The following is a 24,159-nucleotide window of genomic DNA, read 5'->3' as shown; positions in this document are numbered from 1 at the left end:
TTGTCCCCTTCTCCTTGTGCCCTCAATCTTTCCCAACATCAGGGTCTTTTCCAGGGAGTCTTCTCTTCTCATGAGGTAGCCAAAGTATTGGAGCCTCAGCTTCAGGATCTGTCCTTCCAGTGAGCACTCAGGGCTTATTTCCAGACCAGGATATACAAAAGCAAAGTGGCTATAACCCTGATCTTTATTAACTGTTGCAACAGGGTGTTCATTGCCACACACAGGAGGCAGAAGGGACCCAGGACAAAGGTGTGCAAGCCCTTATATAGATTTTTGAACTGCCCACCCTGGAGCCCAAGACCACCCCTCCATACATCACACATACATCACAGAAGGGGTGTAGCCCAAGACCACCACCCCAATACTTCATACATACATCAGAGAAGGGGTGGACTACAACAGAAATCTAGTGTGTTGTTCTTCTCCTGGCTGCCAAGTTACCTGATTGGATTACTTGGGCATCCTGGCCACTCTTTTGTTATGATAACTACTCAGTTCCTGAATCCAGGTCACAGGTTCAACCTATTCATATCTTAAATGTGCCATTGAGACAGGATTTGTGAGCAAAGAGACAATGGGGAGGCTCCCCATTTCCTTCGACCCTGCAGAGAAATATTTGAGGTAATTTGGGAGAGTCAACTTTTTTCTTGTTTCAGGACTTTTTTCTGTGGGGTTTCAGACATGTGGTTTATACATTTCTGAATATTTTTATATATAACACCTTAAAGTTCTTATAACAGAAGGAAATACTCATTTGCCCTCATTTTGTCCTGTTGGTGAGAGCCCAGCAAAGATTTTGATACTTCAGCCTCTGTCTCTTCTCCTCCCCCCTCCCAAATTTAGGATTATTCTGTGTACTCCTCTAGATACAGTTAGTAAAAGGTTGTATAGTTACTTATCTCCTTGGCTCAGAGGTCACATAACTATACCCTCCAACATTTTCCAATGGAAATAGGGATGTCCTAAGGAAAAGTGAGACATTCTGGGATCAAATCAGAAACAGGGACAGCTTTTGTAAATCGGGACTTTCCTTGGAAAATATGGACGCTTGGAGAGTCGGTTGTTCATGTGATTCTAAATAAGAGAATGAAGACATTACTGTGGAAACATACAGTGCAAATACTTGGCTTCATGTGAAGAACTGTCCTGCTAATTGACTATTCCCATAAGCACATAGAGAGACATGCTTTGAAGTAGGGTTGTCAAGGAAGCTCTTTTTTTGGATGGCTTGGTCAGTAGGCTATCTGTGGGTTCTTAAGAAAGGGATATTATACAGAAATTGTTTATAGCCTCGATGCTTGATTTGGTGGCTCATTCCTGTTGTTGTGCCCCTTTTTTGCGGCGGGGAGGAATTGCAGTAAAATTTAGCTCGTGCATTTGGATTTAGTTTCATAAAGCTTTAGAGCTTGTGTTCCTTTCTGCAGGAAGCTTGGTAGCTCTTCATTAGCACCAGTGAGAAATGTTTTCGTCTTAGATTCAAGTGTTAAATGGTCTGAATGTAAACTGTAAGACAAATGGAGCTCCTACAGCTCCAGCTGTGGTATAAATAGCATTTTTCTCTCTCACTTTCAGTTTTGATTTTTAGGCCTTGTAAGTTCACGCAGTAGTTTTCCAGAGAAATTCTGCCTTTATACATGCTTCAGTGAGGAATAAAATGTTTTGTCCTTGTTCAAAAGGACTACTGTATGTGGTCTTTTTAAAAAATAAAACACATAAGCGTGCCTTTTCTCTTCCTTTTGAGGACAGCTCTTGTAGGAATGAAACAATGTGAGAAAACAAAGCAAAATGTGCAACATGCATTTTTTAAAAACCAATATGCCTTTACTGAACAGGCCCAACCAGGATTTTCTAGGTCCAGTACACTGTATGTGTACTGTATTAGGCCCTCTGATCTACTCAGAAAATAGTACACAAGATTTGCATACATTTTATCATATGCAAATTTGTATCCTCTTTTGCAGGTGGAGTGGAAGGCCCCCAAATAAAAGTGTGCTAAAAGGAAGGGGGTAAACAGCAGCTCTTAGAACAGGCATAGGCAACCTTGGCTCTCCAGATGTTTTGGAACTACAACTCCCATGATCCCTAGCTAACAGGGCCAGTGGTCAGGGAGTTGTAGTTCCAAAACATCTGGAGAGCCAATGTTGCCTATGCCTGTCTTAGAACCTTAGGCAGGCCTGTTGAGAGCTTGTCTGAGGCCTGGGGAGGGAGAATAAACTCAACAAAAGCAGCTGATCCCTGCTGGGGACACCTGGCCAACTCAGTCCTCTGAGGCCCCAGAGCAAGTGTATGCGGCTCCCCCCCCCCCTTATGGGTCTGGTGTCCAAACAACTGTTTGTCAGTCACAACTCTTGATTTCACCCACTGGCAGCAAGGTGGGAGCATCCAGGCCGGTTCATGTCACAGAAATTCCTTAGAAGTACAGTACCGACATATTTTGCTTAATAAAGGAGTGATCAGATGGAGGCTGCATGCTGGATGTGGGGGTAGTTTTGGTTCCACCCCCCACTTACCTAGAGCAGACAATTGTGGGGGTAGATCTGTGACAAATAATTTGCTTTCCCAAATCAGTTGCTTGTTTTCTTCTGGGGAACCTGAGGGACTTCTTTTTTATGGACTGAAAATGGAAAATATTTATTCATGGATGTCTTGTGCCATCATTAAATAATTATTAGAGTGTGCTTTTAAGCATTGTGTGCTGCTGAAACACATAATCAAATCAAGCAAATAACATTTAAAGTTAACACGTACCTTGCAGATTAACTATATAGATTTTGACTTCCTAAACTGACTTTTCAAGTTTAAGGTACTGTGAATAAGTTTCTTTTTTCCCCCTTTTTAAATAGTGAAATGAGACAGATTAGAAAAAACTTAAAAAATTCTAATCATGTTTACAACGTACTTGAAATTCTTACAAAGATTTTTTTATATATAGCAAAAATCCCCAAACAATAGATTACATTATCTGCAGTAAACCTTGTGAGAAATATTGACTGCAAACTTTTTGCACTGACACTGGATGAAGAGGCTTCTTTTTATAGTAAGAAAATGCTTTGAATCCACCTAGAAGCAGATTTTAAAAAACTTACAGTAGATTTTATTGGTGAGCAATTCCAGTGCATGGTGTGATCTGTATCTACATTTTCCAAGGAAAGCAGAAACCTTGGCATTCTTGCTTGGGAAGGAACTGTTGCTCTAGCCCAGGCACCCCCAAACTTGGCCCTCCAGATGTTTTGGGACTACAACTCCTATCATCCCTAGCTAACAGGACCAGTGGTCAGGGATGATGCGAGTTGTAGTCCCAAAACAGCTGGAGGGCCGAGTTTGGGGATGCCTGCTCTAGCCTGTGTACAGGGGCAATTTGCTGATGTATGAAGGATGGTATTCATTATAGCTCAGTTCTGCTGTATGAACCTGCCTAGAGCAGCTGAGCCACAGCTGAAATCATGTTTAAAGGAAACACTGAGTAGACTTGAAAATGTGGTGTGTGTGTGTGTGTGCGTGCGTGCGTGCGTGCCCCTAAACCACAACAATAGCATATCTGAAGGATCTCTTTATTGTGATCGAATATAATACAACTGAAGACAGTAAAAACGTCTGCATTATGTCTGCTTGTTTGCATTATCTTCAAGGACACCTTGTAATCTCAATAAGCTTGCCTTTATTGCATCCATGGATTTATGTTATAGAAGAGCAGAGGTATTGGCCCCGTGGGGTAATAAAACTATGCAGTTAATTTAATCAAGGTGCTGAAAAGTCACAGTTCTCAGGATTATATTTTGTTATTTCTTTTTACTATGGAATATTCCATCAGAATCCTGCCATTACGTATCTATAACATCTCTGTATGACATGGAAGTGATCATCAATAAGTTCCAAGCTTGTAGTCAATGACCTTATGGCATTGCAATAGCTGTAAGAGAATAAATTATTCCTTAAACGAGAGTAATAAGTGCTAGGTGGTGGTAGAAGATTGCTTTCTGCAAAGGAAATCATGGGGAGAATACAGTAATGCCATCAGCAACCTAAAATGCAGAATGAAATAGCCATGCAAAGGGCTAGGTATGCGGAGCAAGGCAAGTTGTACAGTAAAAATGTACAAGAGTATAAACTGCTGAGTAATACACCTGGAAAGTGCAGGTCATCTCTGGCAATCCTGTTCATGTCTACTCAGGAGTAAAGGCCCAAAGGGGCTTCTCGCCCTCAGGGAAGTATGTGTAGGATTGTAGCTGCAGAGGCCACCTTCAGTGTTCAAGATTAGGAAGCGCAGTGCATCTGAAAATGTTAGAAAGGCCCCTAATGTAAAATATGGTATTAAGACTTTGTGCAGGCATGGCCAAACTTGGCATTCCAGCTGTTTTGGGACTACAATTCCCATTATCCCTGACCACTGGTCCTGTTAGCTAAGGATGATGGGAGTTGTCGTCCCAAAACAGCTGAAGGGCCAAGTTTGGCCATGCCTGCTTTACAGTGTTAGAAACTGTTGGAAATAGAATACAGCCGAAGCCGTGCTTCTTCCTGGCTCTTGCCTCGCTGGCTCATCCTCTTGTTTTGCCTTTCCTTGTCCTCTCCCTTGTTGCCTCTTGCAGGGATTCTTTAACAGAAACCATGCATACAGACAGGACTGGCGATATAAATCTGCTGTATGATCCCTAGTGAAGACAGATGTTTTGACGAGGCAAAGTACCACATAAATCATATCTGTCCAAAACAGAGCCAACTGTTTTAATTTCTACCTTAGTAATATAGGAAATTTCCTTGTAATGTGGTCAGGCCATTGGTACGTCTGGTTCAATACTGTCAACACAGACTGGCAGACTAGCTCTCCAGGGTTTCAGACAGGAGTCTTTCTAGCTCTAGATGCTGCAAATTAAACCTCGGGCCTTCTGAATACAAAGCAAATGGTCTACCACGGAGCTGCAACCTATCTCTTTGAATAATGTTCTGTAAAATCTAGAGAGCCAGTGTGGTTACAGCAGCCTTTCTCAGCCTTGGGTCCTCAGATGTTGTTGGACTACAACTCCCATCATCCCTAGCTAGCAGGGCCAGTGGTTAGGGATGATGGGAGTTGTAGTCCAGCAACATTTGGGGACACAAGGTTGAGAAAGGCTGGCTTAGAGTGTGGGACTAGGAGCTGAGAGACAGGGTTCAAATCCCCACTGGGCCATGAAACTCACTGGGTGACCTTGGGCCGGTTGTTGCCTCTCATCCTAACCTACCATATAGGGTTGCTGTGGGGGTTAAATGAGGAGGATCAGAACTGTGTACATCACATTGAGCACCTTGGAGAAAAAAGTGGGATGGAGGTGTAAGAAATAATTTTAAAAAAATTGTATTCTATAGAATGTGAATCAGCTAGTAGGGAAACTTTGCTATGCATTATTTAAAAGTAAAGGTAAAGGGACACCTAACCATTTGGTCCAGTCGTGACCGACTCTGCTCGCTTTATTGGCCAAGGGAGCCGGCGTACAGCTTCCAGGTCATGTGGCCAGCATGACAAAGCCGCTTCTGGCGAACCAGAGCAGCACACAGAAATGCCGTTTACCTTCCTATTTATCTACTTGCACTTTGACGTGCTTTTGAACTGCTAGGTTGGCAGGAGCTGGGACTGAGCAATGGGAGCTCACCCCATTGCGGGGATTTGAACCGCCGACCTTCCTATCGGCAAGCCCTAGGCTCAGTGGTTTAACCCACAGCGCCACCCGCATCCTGTATGCATTACTTACCGTGGAAAAATATTATGAAAATATGACAATTTGAAAATGTATCCATGTTACTCTTATAACTTCATTTGAGGATATGAATTATAAATTCAAGATTATATGTATTTTTTAAAAAAACCTAATCAGGGCTTATTATTAGCAATATAAAGAATGCATTGAAAGAAGGAGATAAATGGAATTTCTTTGATAATTTCATTGGAATGTAATGTCTTTTTAACAAGTTTATTTCTGTTGCTTTTGGAAGAGATTTCAGGTTTAAATAATCACTGTTTACCAATTGGCAGTGCTTGTGCAGACTTTTGACAGCTTTTTGGATAATTTCAATATTGCTGTCATGCTGGAATTCTTTGCCTACACTGTATGAAACATTGCAAATATAATCAAGATGATCCTAAATATAGACAATGAACATCATGCCTATAATAAAAAATTGAATATAATATTTTTAGATGAATAAAATTTTTATATGTCTATTAGCAATATTGCCTAATGCAACTGTAAGGTAAAGGTAAAGGGACCCTTGACCATTAGGTCCAGTCGTGACCAACTCTGGGGTTGCGGCGCTCATCTTGCATTATTGGCTGAGGGAGCCAGCGTACAGCTTCCAGGTCATGTGGCCAGCATGACTAAGCCACTTCTGGTGAACCAGAGCAGCACACAGAAACGCCGTTTACCTTCCCGCTTGGAGCAGTACCTATTTATCTACTTGCACTTTGACGTGCTTTTGAACTGCTAGGTTGGCAGGAGCTGGGACCGACACCACGTCACGGGGATTTGAACTACCGACCTTCCGATCGGCAAGCCCTAGGCTCTGTGGTTTAACCCACAGCGCCACCTGCGTCCCATAATGTAGACACAACTAAATATTTCTGTTATGGGATTGTGCTAGTTATTCACAATTTTAATAATGTACCTGCTTTTTAATTAACTGTGCATGGTTACAAGGTCAGAAATTAAATTCATGAGGATTTAAACACTAAAACTATTATCACTTGGATCCTTAAATAATTATATTTAAGGAAATTCACAGAAGAAAAGTTTCCCATCCTCTATTTCCCCCTGCAACCTTCCACACCACCACCACCCTGCAAAAAAATTAAAGCCTCTCCCAGGATTGCGAGGGACCCTTCTGAATACTTTGGGATGGGGTAGAAAGGAAGAAAGAGGGAATTGGAACAGTGGTGCAGTTAGGAAATTTTTGACTGGATTTAATTACCCTACAGGTGCACTTTTCAATGAGGTAATGTGCTCCTTTTCATTCTCCTGGAATTCTTCTCCAAAGTACTGTTCAGATGGCACCACTGAATGAGAAACCTTCCACCCTGAGAAGTTATTGAAGCTTAGGATCTAAGCCATTGAATCCATTGCTCTTTGCAGGCCTATTTTTTAGATTTTAGATGGAATAATAGTTCTGTACTGAGACATCAGAATCATGACAAGTGCTCTTAACCTGTATGCCCACTGTCTAGGCAAAGGATAAAGTGGAATTCAGGATTTGTGAGTCATTGAGAGATGATGACTTGAGTTGTATGAATATAAAACTAGGTAATCCTGTTGTGGAAGATTACCAGACTAAAGTACTAAAGGTTGCACGATTTTCAGCCTTTGGGGCTTAACCTGGAGAAAATTAGACTTCAGTAAAGTGGTTGTTCATATGCACTTAGAGAATGCTGCTGTAATTGTGTGGTTGTGTTTTCCTTCATAATTTTTTTGAGTTAAATATCAGCAATGTTGGCATGTGCCACATTTATACCTCTTACATTGCAGGTACGGTACTTCATTGTGACCTTTATTCCCAAGAGCTGTGTTGCATCCTGTTTGCTGACTTATTACAGCCAGCTCTTCAGCAAGTATGCTTCTCGGACTTTTGATAGCAGAGGCATGCTCATTTTCTAAATGGAAAATGCTCTTAAAAGGCGAACATTTCGTGTTAACAATTTTGTCTCATTGGTGGCCCCACCTGTGGTGCTACTGAACATGTTGCAGCTCTGGACATGGCTCCTGGATGGAAAGGGGGAAAGCCAAGAACAGCAACTTATGCAAAGGGCAGGTCATTTGAGGACTTTCTCCTTCTGAATAAGCCTGTCTATCCACTGAGGTCGCAGATGTCTTGCTATCATCTTAAATAGATGGGAATACAGGGAAAGGGTTATCTTTTGTTATGGTGTCCAGTGTGTGAAAATATCTACCTAGCTCTTTTTCTAAAGATTGTCAGTTGATACTTAGAAAAATGGGAGAAATCTCTCTTCTAGGCTGGGTCCTGTGTCTTGCCATTCAGTGGTGTAGCGTGGGTTGCCAGTGCCCAGGGCAAGTGTGCCCCCCCCCCCGGCAGCTGGGGTGGAGGCACATGTTTTATTTAATGACATTTGTATACTCAGTTATGAGGGACAACAACCACTAAGCAGTTTAATTAAATGTTCATCAACATTATCAATAACTTGTTTTTAACTCTGACTTTTAACTTTAAAAAAAATCTAAATATGATTAAAATCAGCAGTTCAGGATATGCATTATAAGAAATAAATGCAAATAAAATGCATGCTAACCATGCATATTGGGGTAAACACAAAAAATTCTTAGTAGGTGCAGCAAAGTTGCCTGCCTAATGTCGATGGGTGGGCAGAGTACAGGTGCTGTTGCACTAAAAGATTGATTCCTTACAAGTGCAGAATGAACACTATGTGGCGACAGAAAATAGCGATGCTAAGCATTATCCTGTATCTTCACCTTAACATATGAAAGTGACCTCCCGCCCCATTGTCCATGCCCTTTCGTTCCCTCTAGTGACTGACTGCTTTCCCCTTTCTGTCTGTGTTACCGTACCACCTCTTTCAACCTCTTGTTTTGGCCGCTGCTAAATTGGTTAATCCTATTTTCCAGACACTTTCAAAGTTTAGTCTAAGCAACATGTAATCAGCTTTTCAGAAGCAAACAGCTGGCTGTATCTCAGAATTAGAAACCAGGGTGCCCTGTTAAAAGTAAGCTGTTTTTCTCTTGTTGCCGATTTAGTTCTACGCATTGTGTCTTAGTAGTGTGGGGAGTTAATGTAACTTACCGAAGTGTGAGATGCTTATCAAGTAACTTTGTTACACTATAAATGTTTTTGCACAAAACATACACAATAGTAAAAATAAAGCTCTTCCTCTTCTCACAAAAACTACTGTTAAAATTTTCTATGGTGCGTACGTTATGATTTGCGTAGTATAAAGCCAGTGTTGCTTGAGAAGGCAATTAACTGAGCTCCTGGTTCTGTAAGGTGAAGCAGATGACATTTTTGTGCAGGTTTCAATAAATAGTTGAAAAGCTCTGAAAAATCAAAGTGTGAAGGGGAGAGTTTACAATCTCCCACCTACATTATGTGCTTCAGTTGCAACATATATATATAATGGAATTATTGCTCTGGCTCCTGAATGTCTCTTACTCTGCCTTCCCTGGGTTATATTTTGTTGATTTTTAATTTTTCTAAAAGTTGTATTTTAAATCTTCTAAGCAACCTGTTTGGATCCCCCATTGACTGTTTTAAACACACTTCTCGTGGGAGGGAGATCCACATGCTCACCACTGCCATGTGGTCCGTCTTATGTGCCTGTCAATCTGATGTACTGTACATCAGTTGATGGAAGTCGAATGGAATCTATTCCGGAAGTCTGTTCGACTTCCAAAATGTTCAGAAACCAAAGCATGGCTTCTGATTGGCTGCAGGAAGCTCCTGCAGCCAATCTGAAGCCGTGGAAGCCCCATTGGACGTTCGGGTTCCAAAGAACGTTTGCAAAGTGGAACAGTCACTTCGGGTTTGCGGCGTTCAGGAGCCAAAATGTCTGAGGCGTTCTGGATCCAAGGTATGACTGTATTCTGATTAGGACCCCCATGGCCTGAGCAGGCTCTTATAGGTGCAGGGTGGATTTGATTTAAATCAAACTGATTTAAATCACGATTTAAATCACGATTTAAATCACTAGTCAGTAAGGCTTGATTTAAATCATAGTTGATTTAAATCATAAAGACTAATTCTTGCTGGTATAACTTTATTATGCAAGTAGATGAAGATTTTTAGAATAACAACTTTTCATATTAGTTTTTTATCCCCAGTTTAATAGGTTAATCATTCATATTTGGACAACTTTACTGTTGTACTTAGGAAGGAGAAAAATAATCATTACCTTAATAATAACAATTTAAATAGATTTATTCAACTGAAACAATAACATTTCAGCAAATGTTATTTGCTTAAACAAACATCCATGTTTGTTAACTAATTCGGCTAAACAAAAACAAAATATATATATTTTAAGAAACTTAGACTGTCAGCCCAGCCTACACATGAAAAACTTAAATACTGTCCAAACAATCAGAAAAATATTGTTTCTATTCTATTCACTGAACTTCTTGAAACTTAGCACTGAAGGGGTTGCTTCTGTATTCATAGGTTTGTAGAACAATAGGATTAAGGTCTTTTTCTCAACTCTGTTCATGTTATAACATTTTTGCTGTGAAGAAGAGGCATGTGATCTCTGCTGAGTCAAATTCAGTTTTGAGAACTGCAAAAGTAAACCAAGCACCTGTGATAATATCTTGTAGGCAGAGAAACTGCCCAATAATCTTACAAAAACCTCTGGAAGAGGTGAATGGATTAATGGAATTTATTTACCCCATAAATTAAACATATACAACCTTATACTACATAATTAAAAAACCTAATCTTTATTTCATGATGGAATAACCTTTGGATGGTAATATTCTTTCCTCAAAAAGCATTTTATTTAAAAAAATCCAATTTAAAGCAAAAAAATCGATTTAAAGCAAAAAAATCCGATTTAAATCAAAAAAATCCGATTTAAATCAAAAAAATCCGATTTTTTTGATTTTTTTAAAAAATCATTGATTTTTATCCACCCTGTATAGGTGTAAGCCTTGGGTAGGCAAACTAAGGCCCGGGGGAATCGCGGACGGTCCGGGAATCAGCATGTTTTTTACATATGTATGCTTTTATTTAAAATGCACCTCTGGGTTATTTGTGGGGCATAGGAATTCGTTCATTCCCCCCCAAAAAAATATAGGTCTGAGGGACAGTGGACCAGCCCCCTGCTGAAAAAATTTGCTGGCCCCTGGTGTAAGCTGTTTTTCAAATAATTTGCTTGGTCCATTTAGGGTTTTAGATAGAGAACACTTTAAACTGGCCTGGAAACACACTGTGAATCAGTGCAGCTGGTACACAACCAGTGTTTATATGCTCTGATTTCTTGCCCCCCCCCCCTGGAATTGGGAAGCTTCTTTATGCATCTGCTGAAGTTTCCAAGCAGTCTCCAAAGGTCATCTTCAACCTTCTAAAGGAAATGCATAGACCTGCTACCATCTCATTTGTTGGGCCACTTCTTTCCAAGCCTTATTATTTTATTTATTACACCACCCTTCATCCAAGGATCACAGGGCGGTTTACAGTATAAAAACATAGGTTAATAAAAAACAAAGCAAAATGAAAGTCTGACTAGGCCAGAAAATTAGTTTTGGCTTCTGTTTAAAGGAATAATACTCCCAAAACAGCCAGAGAGCCAAGTTTGGGAAACATGGCAATGAATCCACCATGAGTCTTTTTCTTCTTTGGTGATCACTCATAGCCGAGTCAGATATAGTAACATCTGACAGTACTGCGGATAAGTAACGAGAAAGTATATGTCGTATTAGCATTCATAGTTGTCCCTTCATGTTCTGTCTTTTCCCTTACCGTATCTTAGTCAGGTATCACTGTGTCAGACCAGCAGTTTCTTTCCCATTAGCTTTGCAGTTCGCTTTCTTGTGGCTGGTTTATTTTAATTTCTGGCGCATATTTTTATTTAGAGAATTCAAAGAATACAACTTAAGCACTGCCCCTCCTCCCTCCAAGCAAGTGCTGTGAATGTGAATTTCTTTTTCTGTGCAAAAGTGTGTGACCCTTTAGAAGCACTTTGCCAGTAGAAAAAGTACAGTTCCCTTTATTTTTTTGCTTCCCTTTATTATTCTCCATTTGTGTAATTTCATTGATGGTTTTTTTTCTTTTTATTATGGACATCTGGAGGTGTAATATCTCATGGGGATCTTGCTGCCTTGTTAATCATTATTGTGCTCTTTGTTAAATGGAGCATTTCCTGAATATTTCCTGCTGGGAAAATGGAGTAGCTTTAGCATAAGACATGGCAGGATACTTTGACTAGCTGAGCAGTCTACTACATTATCCATAACCATTTAAATGCTTTCTGTGCACTCTGGAATTCTCTGGAGGAAGGAAGTCTACAGATTTACAGCGTTCCAGTAGGTGGGAGGCATGCTTTCAAAAGCAATGTTTGTTTCATCTCCATGAATGAAACATGCATTGAATTTCAGTATGTATGTTTTGAAATGGGTAAGTAGGGATGGAAAGTACTGCACACACAAAGACATACAGTAGTAGTCCTGAAAAGAGCTTCTGTGAGAAATGAGAAGACTGGTTAAAAGACTGTTCAGGGGCAATGCCGTGTTCCTGTTTCATGGATATGCAAAGCTGTTAAAATGTTAAGAGCTGATACAACTTGTTGAAAAGATTGCAGGTGGATGGCATCTGGGATGTTTCATTTCTTTGGGAGGTTAATTAACTTCATGCTTTGGGATGGTAATGGTATAGACATGATAGGTCTAGACCAGGCATCCCCAAACTGCGGCCCTCCAGATGTTTTGGCCTACAACTCCCATGATCCCTAGCTAAGAGGACCAGTGGTCAGGGATGATGGGAATTGTAGTCCAAAACATCTGGAGGGCCAAAGTTTGGGGATGCCTGGTCTAGACTCTAAACCATAGCTGTCGTCTCCCGTTTTTCGCGGGAAACCCCCATATTTAAACCAGTTTCCTGCTGTTATCCCGAATTGAAAACAATCCTGTAAATCCCCCGGATTTAGAAAGCAGCTCCTACCGGCTAAGGAGGCTCCTTCTGTGCATGTCTAGACATGCGCAGAACCGATTTCGGGTGCCGCTCTGCCCATGTCTGGGCACCGGAAATTGGGCAGCGTCGGCACCAGAAGTTGCTTCTACGCATGTCCGGACATGCGTAGAAGCGACTTCCGGTGCCGCACCGCTGCTGATCCCTTATTTTTCAATCCGGGAGTTGACGGCTATGCTCTAAACTAGTCAAAATTAAGCATTTTATGTCCACACCATTGCTACCTCTAAAGTGTGAAGTTGCTTAACTTCTGGAAGTCCCCGTTTCAGGTGGGGAGTGAAATAATCTAAAATAGAGAATAAAAACAGGTGGGACTCTGCTGTTAACCTCTCGTGAGTTCTATCCATATTTTGTCAAGGTAATCAATTGGGAAATGTCACTTAATTTAAGTGGTGGGGATGTGTCTATACTGAAATTCTTCACAGTAAATAAATGAAGGCTTTCTGGTTTAGATACTCAGTATTGGATGCTGGGCATGTTTCAAGCGCCAATAACAGAATTTAAATTGAGACATTGGATGTTTCTTAAATCATTTGTTGACTTGGTCCAGAAGCACAGAATGAAATATGTAGTCGTAAACTGATACTTATGTCCTGTAATGCTGGGACTATTGTTATAATTGGAATTGATCATGATGTGCCACTCATATTCCATTGTCTTAATGTTCTACATGCCTTTGGGTGTTGCTGGAGCACTTAATCCTCAAATAAATTCCCATTTTCAGTATGTGTGCGTGTTGACACAATCTACAAGACAATTCCCTGACAAAGAATATTTTTAAAAAACAAAAGTTCAAGCAGTTTACCTATTGCCTACAATTAATACAGTCACACAAATTCCCCTTTTCCAGAAGAGTCACATATGGTTTTACAAGCTTACCTAAGCAAATTCTGTCCCATGACACAGGAGATACATGCTTCACTAACCCATCAGCCTCTTGTTTTAAGCTGTCTTCATGCCAGGTTCAGCAAAATATTGATGGGCTTCATATGTTTAAATAGGTAGAATAGGAAGCACACAGGAGTTCTATACATTCTGTTTGTGCACTGTATGTGTAAAATTCAAAAAGTGTTTGTGAATTTTCTGTTGGGTGCATAGGCTGCTTTTCTGTCAGTTGTTTAGAATCTAAGGAAATAAGAGGATGACATGTAAAAAATCTCCCATAGAAGAAACATCTAAAGCCACTCGTTGCGTCAATCCAGTCAAATCTGTAGTGTTTTATCTCGCCTGCTCCACTCATCGGCAGCAAATGTTTAGTTTTTTTCAATCAATCTGTCAACGAACAGCTTAAGATGTGGAAAAACACAATTCTGCAAAGTAGGAATAAATGCAAATTGGCCCAAGCTTAAACATTGACGATGGAAAGGAAATGTTCAACCACTTTAAAAGTGAGGTTGGCTTCCAATAGGTCAAAACATTTCCCCAGCCTTTCTACTTGACCTTTTTTTTTGTCTCCCCTACTTATTTGCTGTCTTCCTGTGGAGCATCTATTTTATCCCAAAGCAAAGTTGCCGTATCAAGATGCACACATAATGAACCTAAGCAACCATGTAATCTTCTTGTTGTATCTTTTATCCTCACTTGTTCCCATTTTATTCTGTTGTTCCTCAGTTTTCATTTCAAGACTGAAACAGTGCTTTCTCTTAGTTGTTCAGCATAGTGCCCAAAATACTTGAGACAATTCATAAATAATAAACAGAAATCTCTTGATGAAACTTGACCTTGCTGAGATCTGGGTGTTTTTTTAACACTTCTACAGACTGTATTATGTTTGTCAATATGTTACTTTTAAATTTAGGATATCATCTTAATCACCCACACATTCTCCATGTTCACTTTTCCATATTCTCAGTATTAGCTTACAGGACAAATAGCACTGTGGTTCTGATCAACAGGCATATAATTATAAAATGTTGAATATAAACCTATGATGCTATACATCACAGTCTTAAGGACATCGAACATTTCTTGGACCACAAGATGGTGGCAGGTAGAGGCAGAGTTTGATATAACCTGTTGGCAATTACTGACATAATTTTCTATTGAGATGTAATCCACCTTTGGAAATTGCTAAATTATTGGCTCAGCATGTTCCTTGGGACAAGGTGTTCCATAGCTCAGCTTTCTTCAAGCTAAATATTAAATCCTTCCAGTAGCACCTTAGAGACCAACTAAGTTTGTTATTGGTATGAGCTTTCGTGTTCATGCACACTTCTTCAGATACATTGAGTATTAATGTTTGCTCTAGAGGCATTGCGATAGCCTACCACACTTCAGGCAGAAAATACCTCAGAGGTGTGAGACCTTACTTCTTCTACTGAACTTATTTGTCTCCTGGCTATGACTTCTCAGCATAAAAGAGTTGCTGGTGCTGGCAGTGGTCCAGCCAAAAAGGCTATATGACATAGCTTGGGGATGGGACTGGCAAGTGGGAGACCCTGGGCAGACTGTGGTACTGAGGCCCCCCTGAAAGTGTCCCATGCTGCACTGGTAGGTCCTGGCACACTGTTTGAGGAACACTGTTCTAATTCATTGAAATTTGAACTACTATTTATTTATTTATTTTTCACATTTATTTATATGCTGTTTGTTCTATAGCTGGAAGGCAGACACTGTGTACTTCATATACACACAGACATTTGAATTTTCTGCTAGCAAACTTTGTACTTGCTCTAAATTTTATGGAAAAAGTGGACTTTACTAAGGTAAAGGTAAAGGGACCCCTGACCATTAGGTCCAGTCGTGACCGACTCTGGGGTTGCGGCGCTCATCTCAAGTTATTGGCCGACAAAGCCGCTTCTGGCAAACCAGAGCAGCGCACGGAAATGCCGTTTACCTTCCCGCCGGAGCGGTACCTATTCATCTACTTGCACTAGATATGCTTTCTAACTGCTAGGTTGGCAGGAGCAGGGACTGAGAAATGGGAGCTCACCCCGTCACAGGGATTTGAACCGCCAACCTTCTGATCGGCAAGCCCTAGGCCAGGCATCCCCAAACTGCGGCCCTCCAGATGTTTTGGCATACAATTCCCATGATCCCTAGCTAACAGGACCACTGGTCGAGGAAGATGGGAATTGTAGTCCAAAACATCTGGAGGGCTGAAGTTTGGGGATGCCTGCCCTAGGCTCTGTGGTTTAACCCACAGCGCCACCTGCGCTTAATTCTTGGTAAAAGAATATTGTGTATGATACTCAGCACTGAATACTGCCTTCTCTGAAGTAGAGGAAGAAAAAGCTAGGTAATGGCTAAATGCACTTAAGCTTTTTAAGTCCTGTCACTTGAAGGCATTAGGGAGTTTGATAAACTACTTTTGATAGGATCACCTCTAGAATTCACAGTTCATGTTACAAAGAATATGTACCATACTTGTGAGAATTGTTGCATGGAGTTGTGAGGATTGGCGGAGGGGAGAGGGTCAACAAAGTTTACAATACCTTTTCTGAGTTGAGATAGAGTTTGTGAAACTCTTAATGTGCGAAAAAGCTTTAGCAAGTGTTTGCTGAGAACTAATGCTGTAATGTGTTAGTCACCCATTATCTGTTTCTATTTTTGCAGGTCCTGAATGAAGATTGACATGGGTTTCTGCAGTGCCACTTGAAGTCTCTTGCACTGTGGAATGGATTGATTTTTTTTTTTTTGATGGAGATTTTACAGTAGACTGGAATAAAGCACCACGGCTGTGAATTCTGCTTCTGCTCTGTCACTGGACATAGCAAAGGAAAGACTCTCTCCCCTGCCCTCCCCCCTTTCCTATTTCCCCCTCCACCCCCACTTCCAATGAAGAAAGCACAGTATCATCTCACCTTACTGATTTAGACCACACCACCTTCCAGGACAGATGGTCTGTCAAAAGCTGTAGGATGCCTGTGGAGAACATCATAATGAAGTAGCAAACTGATAGCAGTGCTGCTGCCTAATTGTCAGGATCATAGCCGACAGAGCTGCACTGCCCTTTACCTGCTTCCTTAATCGGGTCAGGAACAGCAGGGTGAACATGGCTGGCCTCGTTAACAACCTGCTAATATTGTTCCTTATTTTTCAAAACAGCTGTTTGGCTTTCAGAAGCCCACTTTCTGTCTTTAAGAGGTGGGTTGTTTATCAGTATGCGCTGCTTAGTGTTGCCGTGTGCTTTTCCTTGATTTGTGTTGTGGCTTTAAAAGTGAAGCTTCCAGCAAAGTAAACAAAAACATTCTAAAAATAGAACTGGCTTATTTTTTTTAAAAAAAAGTGATTATGATTGCTTTGGTTAATACTGAAATATTCAGTGCATTACATCATCATTCTTATACTGTTTTGCAGTAACTTTTTAATCTAAATTCAATGCGAGCTTGACAGGCTCTGTAGTAAGTAAGTAACTTTTATATATATAATGTCCTTCCTATTAGTCATTCCTCCTTTGAAATCTCTTTTTAAAGTGCATCAGGTAACTTATCAATTGTTTGATTAGCCTTCTGGAAGATGTCTCCTTGCATTTCTAGATACCTTCTTAAGCGGAAGTCTGCTTTATTTGCTCACAAGACAATATGGTTGTATGTACAGCATAGTCCCCATAATTGGCCACATCAAATATTTATCCATGGATATATTTAGTATTCACATTGCATCAAAGGCTGCTTATATCTAGCTGTCCTGAAACTAGCAAGCATATCTAGGGTTCCCCCACCCTATATTTTACAGGAGATATTTTTTCTGAATTCTCTTCCTGTACAAATAATGGGGAACAAAATTTCCCATAGCTGCTTTGGTATCCATACAAAAAATGCAAATATGTGTCATTAGACGATTGTTTTCAATCACAGTTCAAGAAGAGAAATGCAGGAAGTTTTCCCCCCCCAGGCTTATTCAACTTTCTGTTGAGAGTTCTGCTGTATATTTGCATATTAAGGATTTCCCCATCTATTAATGCATTCCATAGTTTGCATGTTGCAACTAACTGAAGCAATCAAGAAGTGTTTCCCATGAAGTAACTTCTTGGTAGTCTTGTTGTGAAGTGGGGGCAGCCCTGCAGACCCCATTTCTGAGCCTTCCTTGGATACATGTGTGAATTGGCATGTTAGTTTGGATGCTTAGTTGGCTGAAACATATCAAACATATCAAAGAACTTGTTTCATCACTCTTAATATTTCAAACAGTTTTATATAATCCACACATGGATTTCTCAAATTATTCTAGCCGCAGCAAAAGTTATTGGAGCACCTGCATGAGTTATACAAGTTGTGAAATGCATTTAAATAAAATGTACATATTTAATATTTCTTCTTGATTTTAGGTATAAGGACTCTGCCAAGTCACATTCTAATGAGTGCCTGGGCAGCAACAGGCAGTTGGTTCCTCTAAGTTTATCAGATTTTGCATTGGACATTCGCATGCCGGGGGTAACTCCTAAGCAGGTGAGAACAGAAGTCCGTATGTAGATCAGCTTATAGCTTTGCTTGTAGTAATAGGAACAAAGGCAGTCATGCCACTTTATTAACAGGTGGAGATTCACAATCAGTACATCTGTCTTGTGATGACTTCAGAATGACCCTGAGTTAAGAGTCCATGGAGAGCTGGATTGTCCTGCTTGTTCTCGCTGTTGCTTAGAATGCTTGTTGGCTTCTCAGTTGACCATATGTGAAGACACTGTGGAATAAATGCTTTCCTGTGATTCTCACTAAACAGAATCTGTAAAGAATCAGTGACTGTTTTGAGGGAATATTAATATGAATTCTCCAGTGAAGACTTGTTAGAATTGGACCAATGTCAAGTTGATGCAGATTCTTCTTTGTGGTATCCTATCAGATTTTTACACAAGTGTAGAACAACTGAAGAATGTTCTAGAAGTCTAGACAGGGAATGTGTATTAGTGAAGGACCTTGATGCCTCACCCTAGATTAATGACACCTGATCATATATAATCTGCAATTGAGACTAATATGTTAGGGATCTAGTGAAATAGGCTTTGGTAAAGCTCATGCCATAATAAATATGTTGGTCTTTAAGGTACCACAAGAGACACTTGGCTGTGTTTTTGCTTACCAGGTCAGGCCGTTTAAATAGCTCTCTTCTTTCAGAGATGCAGTTTCAGGTGCTTCTCTACCCTAAACTTATTAGGCACTCAACCCCAAATCCTTGAATCTCTTCTCTACAGTGTTGGCAAACATCAATCAGTCAGTCTTGGAACCTAATAACCATTTAATTGCTAACCCAGAAAGGCCTATATAAGATTATGCATTTTTTTAATGAAAATTCACTGTGAAGATGATTAAAAAAAACCCAAAATACTTAGAAAAGCTAAATTGTGTAAACACAATGGCAATTACATGTACATAATTTCTCTTACTTTGCATATGTTTTCCTAGTCATCATGGAGATGGGCAAGAAGCTTTCAGAGATTTCAGAGTCCCTGCTAAAAAGAGATTAAATAATGTTTAGATAGAACTGCCAGTCATGAAATTAGTAGCAGCGTTAAGAGCTTCAGAAGCATTACAAGAATAGGATGTTTTGCAGCCGATGAGATGACTCATTGTTGCAGATAGCACTTGCACAAATAGAAGCTGAAACAAGTGATTTAGCTATTGGGGAGCATTTCCTGGAACTTATGATTAGAACCATCTGTTTCATTTTTTTGGCTGTAGAGAAAGAAAGCTTCAAGTAGGACTTGAGTAAAAATATTCTGTAAATAACCTTTTCCGGAAATTAAGCCACACAAATACTTGGAATCTGCAGGTGTAGAAAAATCCATGTGCTGTGCAACTGAAAGTATCTATAGTATAGCAGCTGGGGAGCCTAGCCACCAGGGTATAAAGTCAAAAAGTTTTGTACCATGGAACAGCAGCTTGGGAAGACTGTAATTTAGCTCTAGTTCGTATGTATGTTCTGCTTTACTGGCACTGATTTGTTCATGTGTCCATAGTGGCAGCCTCAGAGGCTTAGAATAAGCTCCATTCGAGACTCTTACGCTTGTGCAAAAACTGTGTGTGCAGCTCATTTCAATGAGTTTCCATTAATTTCACGTGATATCACCCATCATTGTGACCATCTTGCACAATAAGAGAAGTAAAATAATGGGAGCTTTTTCATAAAGGTGTTCTCATTCTTGAATAGTTTGCAACATGCTCACATGCTTGGAGTGGATTGTAATAGCACAGTTTAAATGTCATGTTTCTGATCCTCCAAACCAGCCCTTACTCTAGTTTACCTTCTCCAATTTAGGAACAAATTATTGCTAAATTAAGCCAGCAAACAAAGGAGAATGTGCAAACCCTTAGCTTGTGTTCAGTCCTTTAGACCATGTTTTGGAATGTGATATCTGAACTGGGCCAATGACTTGAACTGCAGCTTCTGAAAAGTTAAAATAGCAGTAGACAAAAAACAGATTAAAACCCACATCAACTTTCTTATTGCAGGAGTGGAGAAAAACAGCCGCTGAGAAGCATCTGTGGGAAGGCAATAGGTTTAACACTTTCCTCTCACCTGTGCATGTGGTGCTCTAAGTAACTCTCCTATTCTTTTGTTCAGAAATCAGTATAACCTGATTCCTAACACATGTATGTCCTAAAGTTTGGTATGGTAAACACTTTCTTTCAGGATTAATTTGTGTGAAAACCTTTGTAGCGTATAGACATTCTCAGCACCACATGGCTGTCGTAGTTTACACGCCCCTTTTTAATAAAAAGAAGCAGCATCCTGTCGTGGAGGTTTTTCCCTACCTGCTATCATCTTCAGGCTGTCTTTGGTAATGGCATTTGATTGGTTAATTATTCTAAAGGAACAAAATAAGACTTCCAGGAATCTACCGTGTGTAAATTGTTTGAGAATAGCAGAGCTCTCTATGTGCGGGCAAAAAAATACTTGCACTACAGCGTGAAATAATGTAGCATTCATCTGGAATAATTCTAAGCACTGTTGGCAGGGTTCATTGTAGTATGAATACAGATGGCATATGTGCAAAAATCAGTCCTTGAAAAATTCTTCATCTGGGTTGGCTAATTAGAACAATGGGCTTGTTACATAAATGCCTGTGATATTGTAAAGAACAAGGGCAGCGTTAAGTAATGCTTACTGGTAAGAATGGAAAATATATATTCTTGCATCAACCTCCTATCGCTAATTGTGCTTCAGATCTTTGCTGTTCAAAGCTCGGCATTTGCATTTTACATTTTGAATCTTGCTCAAATGTATAATACAGAGGCTATCTTTTACCCTCTGTACAGAGCTACTCAAAGTGATATCAAGGAAATGGGATGGTGAATAACAGAAGAACATGCATCACTGGAAAATGAATCCTTTCATAACTATTTAATTTATATGGAGGCAGTACATGAAAATGGCTGCTGTCATTTAAATTGTTCATAAGCGTGACTTGCTATTCAGGACTTACGAAAAAAAGCAGACTCGACTGGCTGCAGACTGTAAGTGACAGGATAAATCTGTACAGGATAAATGCTTCCTACTTCTGCTAAGCCACAAAAATCCCAAATTAAGCTTCTTTGTCCCCAAACCTGTAACCTCTCATTGACCAAAGATCAATGTAATGATATTTTGCATGGGCAAGTTTGAATCCAGAGCTCCAAGCCTCCATGATTACCTTTTTAAATAAAAAAATATTATTGCAAACTTATTAGCTTTCACATGCATAAGCAACCATAAGACTAGAAGCTTTGAACTTGCAAAGGTTTAATCTTTTTATTAGTGTTAATGTATTTGGTATGGGAAAAAAATGAATAAACAACACTTTCACACTGAATGCTTGGGAAGGAAAGTAGGAGAAAGGTAATTTAAGTAGGTCATTACTTTCTTTCAGTGTTTGGAAAGTATTTAGAAACTCATCAGGCAAGTGTGTTAAAGAATAAGGTGCTTCACTTTGTGTGTTTGCAAGTGCTGCCAAACCATTAATGCCTGAGCTTGCATATGTTTGCTTGCAGACTAATATATGAAATAATGACAGAAGATTGCAGAGCAATTGACATTTTCAGTGCTCGTCTATTTTTGTTTATTAATAGGAGGATAGCCATTAGTGTAGATGACTATCAAACACTGACAGCTTGAAAGATAAAGAGCAATGGGTCTTTGTACAATCATTAAAGTTCTTTCTCTGTGTGAATTATTTACTTTGAAGTGACGAAGTCGGCAGAATAAGAGTGCCCTATATTATTAGGAAATTATCCCATTATTTGGGGATTTGTAACTTGCTTCAGAATCCTCTGCAAATCTAGAGAATGGAAATTTCAATATCTTCTTTTGATGTCTTGTTGTGGTTTTTTTTTGTTTTGAGGGGGAAATAGTGCTACACACCACCCCAATCTCTGAGCGATATGAGATTCCAGGTTTCCTGGCGCTTACTTAGGGTTTGTGTTTCCTTTGGAAATGAGGCACAGTGGAGACCAGCAAGGTGTTAGAGGGCATATATAATATGTTTCATTTTAGTGCTAGTCATTTAAGCAAATCTCAAAGTCCACCATAAGTGTCTTTTTGTTTAATCAGTGAGGCAGTTTGAATGTAATGATAAACATTGGGTTATAGATACACGCATGTGCCTAAGGTTTGTGTGTTTTTCCTTCTCCTTGCCTTGTCCAATGCAGTCACAAGGAAGAGATTGGAAGTTACCAGTTAATGACTGTCTATTGTTGCATGCCATCCCTCCCTAGTCTGTGATTAATCTTAAATATAGAGTAGAAATCAAGGGAACTTCGTTAACTATGGTTTAAAGTTGTCTTACCAGCCACAAGACTTATCACTGTCAGTCTGGGTTCAGACATAACATTTCACTGTTGTTAGTTTAAAACAGCAGCAGAAGCTTCCAAACTCTTCCTTAGGAGTTCAAAACTCTCGCTAGTGGGGGAGAGGGCTGTGGTTCCCAAGCTCACTGTGATTGGTCTCATAACAATGAACTATGATTTGTCATTGTATCCAGATTGTCCGTCACCGGTGGCAAATAAATGTTAAATTTCTGGGGGGGGGGAATGGCAAGTGTATCTTGCTGCTTCTCCTGCTGCTAATAATAACAATACGCTTGCACATTTCCCACTTTGTTCAAAACTTTTTAATTCTTGCAGTCCATGGGGACTTGACATTATGGTGCAAGGGAAAGAGGCAAAGTTGTAACATATGTAGAAGATAAGCTTGCTGACTGTGGTAATACAGTATCAGAATGTAGAACCGGAACCTGCAGACAAAATAAGAACTTCATTTTGGGGAGGCATTGAAATCCTTTGGCCCTCCCCATGTTGCTAAGCTACAACTCCCACCAGCCTTAGCAAGCACAGATGAGGGGAGTTATAGTTCAGCAATACCTGGAGGGCCAAAGGTTTAAGGGAAAATTTTCTCTGATTTATTCTCTTTCACAGATATACCCGTAGTTCCCGAGTTACCAAAAAATGTCTTGTATTGTATATAGGATGACCTATACAAACTGTAGTCTTTTGCTTCATCTTGAATATTCCTGCAAAATTTTGGAAGGGCAAATACATATGGCTGGAATTCAATTATTTTGTGTCTTCTTTAAAAAAAAAGGCACCTCCAAATAATATACTTAAGTTTTAACTTTGAATTGTGGACTTCAGCTCCAGTGTCTCTTAAAAAGCTTTGGCTTTTGAAACAGTCGCAACTTGCAGCCACGAAATTAGCACAGGCACTCGTAAAATATGGGTCATGCTGGCCCTACACTTCTTGCATTTCACGGCATTGTGTGACTGCTGGGACTTGTGAAGTAACTGATGTCTGTACAGGGTTGTCATGTTCCAATTTGCACTGAAGACGATTACAAATGTGTGTCTAGTTTTACTCAGCTGACTTTCCATTGCTTACTTCTAAGGGAAACATTCTCTTGATTAACTTTCATTAATGTTAATTGAAGTGAGGAGCATACAGACACTGTTATGGATTTCCATTCTTGGTATTCTCTATACCCAGAGTGAACTACTTAATTATGTTTAATATTGTATGAGAACAAGGGTATGGTATGGGGATGATGTGTGACTTGGGAATATGTCCTCTACCTTGAAGTAATATTGATTTGATTATTCCCCCCACCCCTCCAGTATTATCCAAGTGCATATCTGTAGAGAGATTTAGCAAGGGCTTAGAAGTGCATTTGGGGCAAAATCCAGCATGGCTTTGTCTTCCTCCCTTTCATTTCCAGGGAAATGCTTACATGAGGAACTTCCTTGTTAATTATTCACTTTTGATGTACTTCTCTGTTGCCCCCTGTCCCCAGCAGCCCACATAATAATATCAGAACGTGCTGTATAGTATCCTTGATTTGCTTGCCACTAGAGGATACAGTTCCTGTGTTCCATTGCAATAGCCCCAGAGTACAGCTATAGCACAAAATGACTACTGCAGGCTGTACATTTGTCTCTTAGCCTCGAAGCTGTTGTCGAGTGTGTGTATTAATTCCTCAGTAGCTGACTCACCAATATGCTCCTGGCATCAAAGAACATGTAGAAGAGCATTGAGGACCCAGCTTACCTATTTTAGCCATTTTCTGATCAATATAGTTGATTTACTTTG

At 40.0% G+C, this 24,159-nt stretch overlaps 1 protein-coding gene across 14 annotated transcripts in view; it reads left to right on the top strand.

The window, feature by feature from the left end:
• Positions 1 to 24,159, top strand: part of PAM (peptidylglycine alpha-amidating monooxygenase) — a 123,502-nt gene that overhangs the window by 28,585 nt on the left and 70,758 nt on the right. For all 14 annotated transcript variants that reach the window (XM_088652845.1, XM_088652842.1, XM_088652843.1 and 11 more), the window contains exons 2-3: positions 16,222 to 16,752; positions 17,936 to 18,056. In XM_088652845.1, coding sequence (XP_088508971.1) covers positions 16,661 to 16,752; positions 17,936 to 18,056 — 213 coding nt within the window. In that variant the 5' untranslated portion in view covers positions 16,222 to 16,660. The remainder of the gene's footprint in view (positions 1 to 16,221; positions 16,753 to 17,935; positions 18,057 to 24,159) is intronic.

This window comes from Zootoca vivipara, chromosome 10, assembly GCF_965207765.1.
Source record: "Zootoca vivipara chromosome 10, rZooViv2.hap1.1, whole genome shotgun sequence".
Classification (NCBI taxonomy): domain Eukaryota; kingdom Metazoa; phylum Chordata; class Lepidosauria; order Squamata; family Lacertidae; genus Zootoca; species Zootoca vivipara.
The sequence above is the reverse complement of the archived record's forward strand: the minus strand, read 5'-3'. Positions and strand labels throughout refer to the sequence as shown.